We start from the raw sequence: 11,257 nt of genomic DNA, 5'->3' as shown, positions 1-11,257 counted from the left end.
GCCCCGCCCCTTCACCCCCGCCCCGCCCCTCCACTCTGGCCCCTTCAGTAGCACTTTGCAAACGTGGGAGTTACTTAAAAATAGTGTGAAACAAACAGAACACATTCAATGCCCAGGATTCTGTCTCTTGGGGTGTTGGATGCCATATTTTTTATTCAAACGACCCAAATTTCCAAAACAGGCTAGGAGAGCTGTCCTGTGGGGACAGCCAAGAGTGTATCAGTGAGGCTTGTGAAATGTCATTAACTCAAAGGATGGTGGTTTGAGAATGAAGAAAAAGTACATGGCATTTTAAAATACAAAACCAATCAGGGTGCAGTAGTTCACACCTGTAATCCCAGCCCTTTGTGAGGCCGAGGAGGTCAGGAGTTCGAGACCAGCCTGGCCAAAATGGTGGAACCTTGTCTCTATTAAAAACACAAAAATTAGCCAGGCGTGGTGCCATGTGCTTGTAATCCCAGCTACTCGGGACCCTGAAACAGGAGAATTGCTTGAACCAAGGAGGCAGAGGTTGCAGTGAAGCCAGATCAAACCACTGCACTCCAGCCTGGGCCACAGAGTGAGACTCCCTGTCAAAATAAAATAGGCCAGGCATGGTAGCTCATGCCTGTAATCCCAGTACTTTGGGAGGCTGAGGCGGGTGGATGACCTGAGGTTAGGTGTTCAAGATTAGCCTGGCCAACATGGTGAAACCCTGTATCTACTAAAATTACAAAATTAGCTGGGCGTGGTGGCAGGCACCGGTAATATCAGGTATTTGGGAGGCTGAGGCAGGACAATTGCTTGAACCTGGAGAGGCAGAGGTTGCAGTGAGCCGAGATCTCACCACGGTACTCCAGCCTGGGCAAGAAGAGCGAAACTCTGTCTCAATAATAGTAAAATAAATAAACAAAATACGAAATCAGAAGCAGGCTGGACACGGTGGCTCACGCCTATAATCCCAACACTTTGGGAGGCCAGGGTGAGAGGATCACTTGAGTCCAGGAGTTTGAGACACAGGGAGAACCTGTCTACAAAAAATACAAAAATTAGCCAGGTGTGGTGGTGCACCTCTGTAATCACAGCTACTTAGGAGACTGAGGTGGGAGGATTGCTTGAGTTCTGGAGGTCAAGGCTGCAGTGAGTCATGATCACGCCACTACACTCCAGCCAGGGTGACAGAGTGAGATCCTGTCTCAAAGAAAAAAAAAAAAATCCTGGCCGGGCGCTATGGCTCATGCCTGTAATCCCAGCACTTTGTGAGGCCAAGGCGGGTGGATCACCTGAGGTCAGAAGTTTGAGACCAGCCTGGCCAACATGGCGAAACCCTGTCTCTACTAAAAATACAAAAATTAGCCGGGCGTGGTGGTGCATACCTGTAATCCCAGCTACTCAGGAGGCTGAGAAAGAAGAATCACTGGAACCCAGGGGGCAGGGGCTGCAGTGAGCCGAGACTGCGAGACTGCACCGCTGCACTCCAGCCTGGGCGACAGAGCAAGACCCCATCTCAAAAAAAAAAAAAAATTAGCAGGGTGTGGTTGTGCGCGGCTATAATCCCAGCTACCTAGGAGGCTGAGGCAGGAGAATCGCTTGAACCTGGGAGGCTGAGGTTGTGGTGAGCCGAGATAGTGCCATTGCACTCCAGTCTGGGAGACAGAGCAAGACTCTGTCTCAAAAAACAAAACAAACCAAACCTAATTGGCTATTTTAAAATAAACAATTTCTGTGACTTAGGTGAGGCGCAGTAAGCCTGTGTACTGGGACGAGGAACAGGCAAGGGGACTAAAGACCTGTCGTGCTAGGGCCCACCGTGCTGAGGGCCATGGGCAGTCCCTCCTGCTCTTCCTGACTGGGGCTGTGTCCTGGACTGAAACCTCACAGCCTCACACAGGCATGCCTTCCACAGCGTCCGCCTGGGCACAGTGCCCATGGCCACGGCCACAGGCACCACGGCGGGACACGTCAGCTTCTGAGCCTCGGGACAGCAGCCTCTGGAGGAGGAACACGGGAGTCAGATGAGCTGAGGAAGGGCATCGCACATGTGGTGGATTCTGTGGGAAAGAGCTTGGGCCACACTGGGCGTGCCCTAGAAAGGCTGTTCTGACAAGTTGACCTCGCAGCTGGGTGCCGAGTGGGATCACAGTGCAGAGAGCAGGGCAGGGGACACAGCTTGACCCATGCTTCAGAACAGGGTGGCAGCAGCCAGAACCCTCGACGATCACCAGAGCAGGACAGGCCTGGGGCGCAGGAGGCCCGGCTGCCCTGGCATCTCTGGGGCGGCGCAGAGACATGCACGGGTGGAGGAGGCTCACCGACAACGATGTGCAGCGCTGAGGTTTCCGCGTCGCTGGTGCCCACCGTGGAGTAGCACACACAGTCCGTGGACCCTGTAAAGGGAGAGAGAAGCTCCTGAAAATCATTCGAATGACCTGGAATTGTCGCCGTCTCCCAATTCAGTGAGTGGTTCCTCATTCCTTTCCTTCCATGGCCCTAAGAGTCAACCAACACTAAGGAATAAATAGAATTTACCCACAAAATGGATATTGGTAATGTTAGCATTGATTCCTCAAGGAGTTCAAGACCAGCCTGGTCAACATGGTGAAACTCCGTCTCTACTTAAAAGACAAGTTTAGTAATGGCATGCACCTGTAATCCCAGCTCCTTGGGAGACTGAAGCAGGAGAGTCACGTGATCCTGGGAGGTGAAGGCTGCAGTGAGCCAAGATAGTGCCACTGCACTCTGCCCCCCAACAAAAAAAAATACCGAGATTAATCTTGCAACAATATCAAGCGGCACCCTTCGGAGTTGCTTAGGACATGGCCCTGCCAGCATCACGGTGGCTCCTGAAGCCTGTCTTACAGGGGACCCCCCAGATGGCAGCAGCACCCCATGGCCTGGACCACAAGGGCTAACGGAGCCCACCCAGGCCATCTTTGGAGGCCTGAACAAGTAGGTCAACTGCAAAGGTCACGGGAAAACAGCACTAGAGAGGCTTTCACACCAAGACACCGTTTCCAGCAACAGCGCTGCACTTGAAGGAGGAGCAGGCTGACCTTGGATTCACAGGGAGTGGCCGCCGCCAGCTGATGCACCTGCAGGGACCCGCTGCCTGCACTCTGCACCCAGTGACCACACCAGCAGATGCATGACCAGGGTCGGGGCTCTGCTTTCTCTCCCATACAGGGGGAAACCAAGGTGTGGCCTCAGGGTGCTGCAGAGGGTGGCTTTGCAGAACCGTGCTGCACCTGGGCAGGGGTGACCGCGGCATGGCAGCAAGGCTGCTGATCCTCCCAGGGGCTGTCTCACTCTGACCAGGTCACAGCTGAGGCTGCTGTTCTCCAGCCTGCAGGGGTGAGGCTATCCTGAGAACCTGTCTGTAACAGTGACTCTGGAGGCTCCAACACCCAAGTTCCTCGCTCAGTAGGTCCAGGACGAGGCCGGGCAGCCCAAACATTTGGCACCTGTGCCGGGTAGCTGAAACGCCGAGACTGGATCTCCCTGGAACAAACCTTATGACAGCATCTAGCAAGTCTAATGTTGGACCCATGACACCACTCACTAGGGAGTGGCCCAAAGTGTGACCAGGCACAGACAGGCTGGCCTGGGCGCTGCAGGTCCCGGGGGCTCCGCCTCAGCCCCCAGAGTCCACAGGCCTCTCATCATCGGTGACCTCTGGTGACACCTGGAAGTTCGAGTTCCCAACGCAGGTCCTGGACCACAGCCCTCCTGGTGATCTCCGAGACCAGACTGCGCAGCAGAAGGGCCCTTGTTAGTGGTCTCAGTGGGCTGACGGCCCAAGGGCTGGCACACGTAGGTACACATGCATTTTAAACACGTGTCTGTCTTTTGTGTTAAATCTTAACTCAGACGTGAATGACATCTCATTTCAAAATTGAGCCAAAAAGTGGCCAGGTGCAGTAGCTGATGCCTGTGATCCCAGCACTTTGGGAGGTCCAGGCGGGTCCATCACCTGAGGTCAGGAGTTTGAGACCAGCCTGGGCAACATGGTGAAACCCTGTCTCTATTAAAAATACAAGCAATTAGCCAGGCACCTGTAATCCTAGCTACTTGGGAGCCTGAGGCAGGGGAATCACTGGAACACAAGAGGCGGAGGTTGCAGTGAGCCGAGATTGTACCACTGCACTCCAGCCTGGGCGACAGAGTGAGACTGTTTCAAAAAAAAACCAAAAAGTAAAAAATGTATAAGTGAACCTTTGAGATTACAGGCATGACTCTTTTTTTGTTTCTCCTCACGCCCAAGGTCAGGTGCCGTGGGTCCCTGGTGTCTGTCCTGAGTCCCCGGGCCACCCTCTCCGCTGCTCTCCCCAACTGATCTGGCTCAGCATGGGTCTCCTTCCCTCAACATGACGGCCTCAGTCGCCCCAGGCTGGGCCAGAGCAGGCAGCAGGTATGCATGATGCAGTCAAACCCTGTGGGCCAACTTCATCAAAGAAACAAATTTCGTGCCATAAGGACAGAAAGGAAACGCTGTGTAAAGCCTAGAATTTTTCATAAACATTTGAAGTGGCTGGATGCGGCGAAGGTCACACACTGCCATTTCTTGAGATTTTTTTTTTTTTTTTTTTGAGACGGAGTCTCGGTCTGTCACTAGGCTGGAGTGCAGTGGTACAATCTCGGCTCACTGAAACTTCTACCTCCCGGGTTCAAGCAATTCTCCTGGGACTACAGGCGTGTGCCACAACACCCAGATAATTTTCTTGTATTTTAATACAGACGGGATTTCACCATGTTGGCCAGGATGGTCTTGATCTCCCGGCCACGTGATCCGCCCGCCTCAGCCTCCCAAAGTGCCAGGATTACAGGTGTGAGCCACCGCGCCCGGCCTACTTGAGATCTTAATACCAGGACAGGCAGCTCAAGTCCCTGCTTCAGCCCTGTGGACGTGGCCAGCTGTGGCTTATGCATCTTTTTATCCTCCGCTTCACTGGCTCAGATGAAATGGAAGCTGCAGCTGCACCGGCTGACCGGCCGACCGCACAGCCCGCCCTCTGAGGACCGGAGCTCAAAAGAACGATTTGTATCCCCAGCGACCACCCACAATGCGGGAGTAGCTGGGCTGGCCCTCAACATTCCCGACGCAACTCAGTGCACGAGTTCCTCATCCACCCGACCAGCACGGCTGCCACCGGAGTAAAGACCACACGCTCCCGCTCCCGCAGGAAGGACCGGGATCCAGGGAGGTTGCCCCCAGCACACACATCATCTCCTCAAGCCTCTCTGTGCCTCAGTTCATTAACAGGCAAGGCCGGCTGAAGTTACCAGCCGCAGATGCAGTTAAGGGCTAACACCTGCCCTTAAATGAAGGACCCAATGACAATTTATTCTTCCTATAGATTTGCTAATGCAATTAAATTAACATGTATTTGGAAGAGACTTGAAAGGTAAAAACGTGCTAGATGACGTTGCTGTGACGTGTGTCCCCGAGGCAGCCCTCCACCGAGGCTGCTCCACACCCTCTGGATCCCAGGACTCCAACCCTCACCTGCCCCTCCTCCCCCCAACCAGCAAGACAAGCAGTGACCTCTCCACCTTCTAGGGACTGGAACCCTGGAATGTGAGTGAGTCCAGGCGCCTGCTGCCACCACCGGCCAGCTGCGCACGCCCAGGCGGCCTCCCATGGGGTTTGTGGCTGTCAGGTCTCACTTGCATTTCTTGTGCTCCCAGGCTGGTTCCCAGGTTGCCATGGCGACTGTTACAGGGCCACCGTAGGGTGCCTCCCTCACCCTTACTCTGCCACTCAAGGCTATGCCATGTCTCAGAGACCCCACGCAGCCCCCCATCCGCTCACCCCAGAGTCTCAGACCCTGTGCAGCACCCCTGCCATCCAAGTCACCAGCCTTCTCACCGGGGCCCACATGCTCCTAGGACCACATGCAGAGAGCGGTATCAGAGCAGAGTCAGATGTCACCCCCTGCAGAACCACCACCTCCAAGACCTCCTGCTGCAGGGAAGAGTGGAACTTGGCATCTCCCCAGGGCCCTGCCGTGACCCTCCACCCCCATCCCAGCCACACTGGCTTCCTCATCCCCAATACCCCCAGCTTCTCCCACCAGCTGCCCTCTGCACCATCTGACTCCTGGCTGAGGCCCCTCGCCTGTCACCTCTCAGAAAGGCCTCCTGGACACCCATGGAAAGGGGCCACAAAAAGACCCTCTCCAAGATCCCTCCCCGCAGCGGTATTTGCTGCACTGACTTTCCCACCCTGGGAAAGGCTTTTGTGCCGACATTTGGTGGGCTGCCTGTCGTCCTCTCCTGGGGCAGAGGCCACAGCCAAGGCCTAGAGGAGGGCAGGGCACACAGCGCCACTGCCACCCTGACCACGAGGAAGTGCAGCCTGAGCCACCAGGAGCGCTCCTGAGCCACCGTCTCAGCTCCTGAGCTCTTTTCGGATTTTAAGAGCTGAGGGTGTCAGGGTTTAGCGCTGCCGTTGACAAATCGTGACAAAAGGCAGATTTCTTGCAAACAACGTAAGAACCATACAGCATAGATTAGAATGTAGAAAAACAGAATTCATGAAATCCAGAACACACCGCATACGAAGTTAGAAGACAAAAACCTAATTTGGAAAATAGTTGTAAAACATAAAAACCAATGAAGGGCAAATGACGCGTAAACAAAGTTGTGATCAATTAGAAAGCGACAGTGCCCTCTCACTTCCCCACGAGAACTCGGACGGGACGTTTACAGGCAAAGGACGTTTACAGAAGCTCAAAGTGCAAACAGCAAAAGGACCTGTAAAAGCTGCGTGGTCTCAGCAATAAAAGCAAGACAAACAAAGACAGTAAACATTGAAAGCAATACAAACAAAGACAGTAAATAAAGATAGCGAATAAGGCAGCATACCTAGCCTATCAGATGGAATAAAAGGTAAACCACAGACAAACCTCCAGGCTGCACCAGGTTTTGGGAAATTCCCCCTCCCAGCCCGTGGGTGGTCTAGAGAGCTGTGGCCTTTATGGGAGAATTAAGCCGGTCCAGAGACTCCACGTCAAGGCCTGTCCACGAGGAAATCATCACTTGGAGCCTCTGATTGCCACACGTATGCAGAGCCAGGGTCCTTCATGAGTGTGGAAGATGCAGAGAACAGAAGAAGGAAGGGACTGGGGACCTGGGGTGAAGACAGCAGGAGATGCCGCCTTCATCTCAGGCACATGCGGCCTTGGAGACACATGCAACGCCACGAGCTTTGGTTGCCTGAGTCATTAAATCAGAATGGGCTGGGTGCAGTGGTTCACGCCTGTAATCCTAGCACTTTGAGAGGCCAAGGCAGGCAGATCACTTGAGGCCAGGAGTTTGAGACCAGCCTGGCCAACAGAGCAAAACCCCATCTCTCCTAAAAATACAAAATCAGCCAGGCATGGTACACAACTGTAGTCTCAGCTACTCGGGAAGCTGAGGCAGGAGAGCGGCTGGAGCCCAGGAGGCAGAGGTTGCAGTGAGCCAAGATTGCACCACCGCACTCCAGCCTGGACAACAGAGCGAGACTCTGACTCAAATACAAAGAATTGGAACACCACTTGAACCAGCGGCAGCCAGCAAGACAAGTGGTGACTGGCCAGGCATGGTGGCTCAATTCGCCATTTTGGGAGGCAGAGCTAGTGGATCACTTGAGTCCAGTAATTTGAGACTAGCCTGGGCAACATAGCAAAACTCCATCTCTACAAAAATACCAAAAAAAAAATTAGCCAAGTGTGGTGGTGCACACCTGTGGTCCCAGCTACTCAGGAGGCTGAGGCAGGAGGATCACCTGGACCTGGGGCAGTCGAGGCTGCAGTGAGCCACGATCATGCCACTGCACTCCAAACTAGGTGACAGAGTGAGACCCAGTCTCAAACAAAAAGGCAAGCCGTGACCTCTGCACCTTCGGGGGCCAGAAGCCTGGAGCGTGAGTGTGTGTGAACACAGAGCTTGACCTTGCACGGCTGTGCTCTGTTAGTCATTCAGCAGACAGCTAAGAGGGCCTTTGGGTGCCAGGGCTGGGTGCCCCACCAAGGACACCCGAGTGAAAGCCAAGCTCCCCGCCTGCAGGGAAGACAGACATCAGCCAGGGCCCAGGGGTCCTCCCAAGCCGCTTACTCCCAGGCAGTTTTTCTGCTCTCCCCACTCCTAATGGCCTGCCAGGAACAGAGAGGTCGGCGGCGGCACAGGACCCCTGAGGAGGATGGGAGGACACCGAGCAGAGGTTCCGCCAAGATCCAGCGCGACAGTTCTGTAATGCTTTGGTTTAATTGAGAGGCTTGCTATCGGAAGGGGTGCTGAGAGCTTTTTCTCTACTGAACTATTTATAAAGAACAATTTCTCCCCTTAGTGTCTCCCAGCCGGGAGCTGGGCTGTTCTCACCAGACAGGACTCTTCTCAGGTGAGCGGCATTCTTCTAAAACTCATCAGGCGATATTACAAAAAGTCCCTTTCTATAAATAACTGCATCACATCTGCTCCAAAAGCAAAAGGAGAGGGTCCTAAATAGACCATCATCTTTTCATATACACTTAAAACCATGACCTTGCTCAACTGCTTGCTAACAATTATTAGTAATTCATGAGATGTTATGCTAACACAGATCCCCCTAAAAATGAGTCTTTATGCTGAAAACACCCACCATGTCACCATGCATGGGGAACACTTTGCCTCACATGGTGATTCACAAGCTCTGTCTTCAAGAAGGAGTCATGGCTTCAGCTTAGAGGATGACTCCTTCAAGTAAACACTGGCCCGCAGTGTCACCTGTTGGAAGCAGGTTAGGGTTGGGAACAGCGCCCGCGGAGAAGGTGGCTTGCGGCCTCTGTCCCTCGTGAGGGCTGGGCTTTCCCTTGCTTTGCAGCAAAGTGGGCTCTAAGCCTCCAACTCTCGCTCCATCTGGTGACGCTGTGACCTCACCCCCAGTGCCTCCGGTCATCATCCATAAAATGGGGATGACTGCTGTGCTCACATCCCAGAGCTGTGAGGAGAGCAGAAGGGTGCACCGTGCGGCGTGGAGCGTCTGCCCGGAGCCTAGCCCGCAGCCAGTCGCCACTCGTGGGGCCAGACACAGGGCCAGAGAGGACGGAGGCGACTCATCCCCTGCCAGGTCATTTGCAAACCTGCAACTCACCACACTCAGGCCCTCACCCTGATGTTGCTTAACATTGTGATTTTTCAAAAAACAGAGTGCTTCCTAGAAGGACACTGAGTGGACCAAGCCAAACCAGCACTTGAGGACACAGCCCAGCGGCTCCCGGCTCCCCCAGGTCCTGCCCTCGGTTCCGCCCGCCCTCCCCCAGTCTCCTCCCAACTCCCCACCGCAACTCCTTCTGCCACACCCACCCCTAATTCCCAGTTCCTTCAGATCCAGAAGCCACCTCTTCCAGAATGCACCCTGCCAACCTACCCACCTGCTCCCAGGCACCGGGGGCCTCCCCACTCCACACCTGCACCCCGGCAGCAGGGTTCTCCTGCCTCGCGTGAAGCAGCCTTCAGGGTAGCCAGGGAACTTTCCTTTCCACAAGTGCCTATTTCATTGGTCACAGACTCTCAGTGATATCCCCCCAAGAGTGGCCCTAATGTTAGGAAATCTATACGAACTAAACGGAGAATAATTGGGGTATTAAGTGTCCGAGGCGGCTGCTCACGGAGAACAATTTCTAAGGATGGGAACAAAGAGGAGAGAGAGTGCCAGGCCGGCTCGTACCCGCGGGAATGATTCCGATCCGGAGGCTGCTGGGGACCAGCACGGCCCGGGGGTGGTTCTGGTCGACCCCGGCGCTCCTCTGCGTCCTCCCAATCAGGCCGTGCAGCACCTCGCTGAACATGCCGTCACCGCCGACACAGACGATGCTGCAGGAGGAACAGCTGGTCAGGGCCCCGCAAGGGCGACCACCTAGTGCACCAGGCCTGAGGCTTCCGACCTCAGGAGGGGCAGCCTGCGTGCCCGGCCCTTGGCAGGTGTCTGGGAGCGCGGCTCCTGATGTCCCTAAGTGATAAGGTGAGCCTCTCTAACGACTGGCCTAGACCACGTGTACAAACAATGAGATTTATGCCAGACACTGGCTTTCCCTCTGTGAGTCCAGGATTTGGGCTGCTAGGCAGAGAATGCCGGTATGCCAATACCCCATCAAAAACACTACACTCTGGGTCTCAAGACTCTAGTTTGTGGGGTGGGAACAGCGGATCTGTGCTGCTGAATTTGTGATAGCAGACAGGCTGCAGTCCAGGCGGCCCGCACGGCGGGAGAGGCAGAGGCACCTGCGTGTGGATATTTCACCTTGGCTGAGCCAGCTGTGCAGCCTCAAGGTGTCCGGTCAGAAATCTCAGCCAAGAGCATGACCCCAGCTCAGGCAGCAAATGACTAGCCGTGTGGGTGGTCTTAGGACACAAGGCAAGAGCAGAGGGGACAGAATAGATGCTGGACAAAATGGGTCATGAGAAAATCTAAGGAGAGGAGGTGGAGACGGGGCAGTGGCTAAAGGGAGAAAGGACGGGTTTTAGGGCGTGCTGTCCTATGCCGGGATGACGAAGGAACCAACACCGAGGCGGCAGAACGAGGGGTGCAGGCACGGGGACAGACATGTCACTGCAGCCTAGAGGGAAGGCAGAGGACATGGCTCAGGTTCACCGGATATCCCAGTAGCGTGCGGCAACCCGAGAGCTCCCACCACCTGGGAAGAGAGGGCTGCACTCGGAAGAGCTGCCCGTGGAGGAGCTGCCCGTGGAGGAGTGGTGGGGGTTGACTAGAGGGTGCAGCCTGAGGGGTCCCATCAAGCACGACAGCATCAGGGTGCCTGCCCACTCCCCGGTGGGTCTGGCTGTGCAGGCGCAGGCCAGTCTCCAGAGCTGAGATCTCTGCCCCCCACCCACCCACCACGCAGGGCACCTACGTTGGGCCCGGCTCCCATGGTAAGGTTCTTTGCCCTTCCCACAGCCTACACCTTGTGCTGGGGCTGGCTTCCCAGAGGGGCTGTGCTTTCAAGGACAGGGCATCCTTGAACGTGCGGCGTAGCATCTGTGAGTTCACAGATCACTCGGAGGGCTCAGCTGCAAGAACAGCAGCCCTCACTGGTCAGGCCATCCCGCCTCTTGCAGGGCATGTGCCTGGGTTCTGAGAGAAGGTGCGTGCTCAGGAGTTGGGGCCCATGGCATGACTGGCTGATCCCCGGCCAGGGTGGGTGCAATAAGGTACCATCCCCATCACCGCTGAAAAGTGAAGACGATGGTCTTCCTGCCAAGCTGCTGTCGGGTGGAGTTGGGGGGGAGTATGTGGGGGGAGCTGCCGTGGGTGGAG

The 11,257-nt window shown here is 55.1% G+C and overlaps 1 protein-coding gene across 2 annotated transcripts in view; it reads right to left on the bottom strand.

The window, feature by feature from the left end:
- The window catches only part of CERK (ceramide kinase), a 58,659-nt gene that overhangs the window by 14,627 nt on the left and 32,775 nt on the right, over window positions 1-11,257 (bottom strand). For both annotated transcript variants that reach the window (XM_017529436.2, XM_037738893.1), the window contains exons 6-7: window positions 9,668-9,813; window positions 2,292-2,366 (exon numbers count right to left, since the gene is read on the bottom strand). In XM_017529436.2, coding sequence (XP_017384925.1) covers window positions 2,292-2,366; window positions 9,668-9,813 — 221 coding nt within the window. The remainder of the gene's footprint in view (window positions 1-2,291; window positions 2,367-9,667; window positions 9,814-11,257) is intronic.

The sequence above is a fragment of the Cebus imitator genome, unplaced genomic scaffold (genome assembly GCF_001604975.1).
Source record: "Cebus imitator isolate Cc_AM_T3 unplaced genomic scaffold, Cebus_imitator-1.0 Scaffold59, whole genome shotgun sequence".
In the NCBI taxonomy this organism is placed as follows: domain Eukaryota; kingdom Metazoa; phylum Chordata; class Mammalia; order Primates; family Cebidae; genus Cebus; species Cebus imitator.
This window is presented reverse-complemented; position numbering and strand designations above follow the sequence as displayed.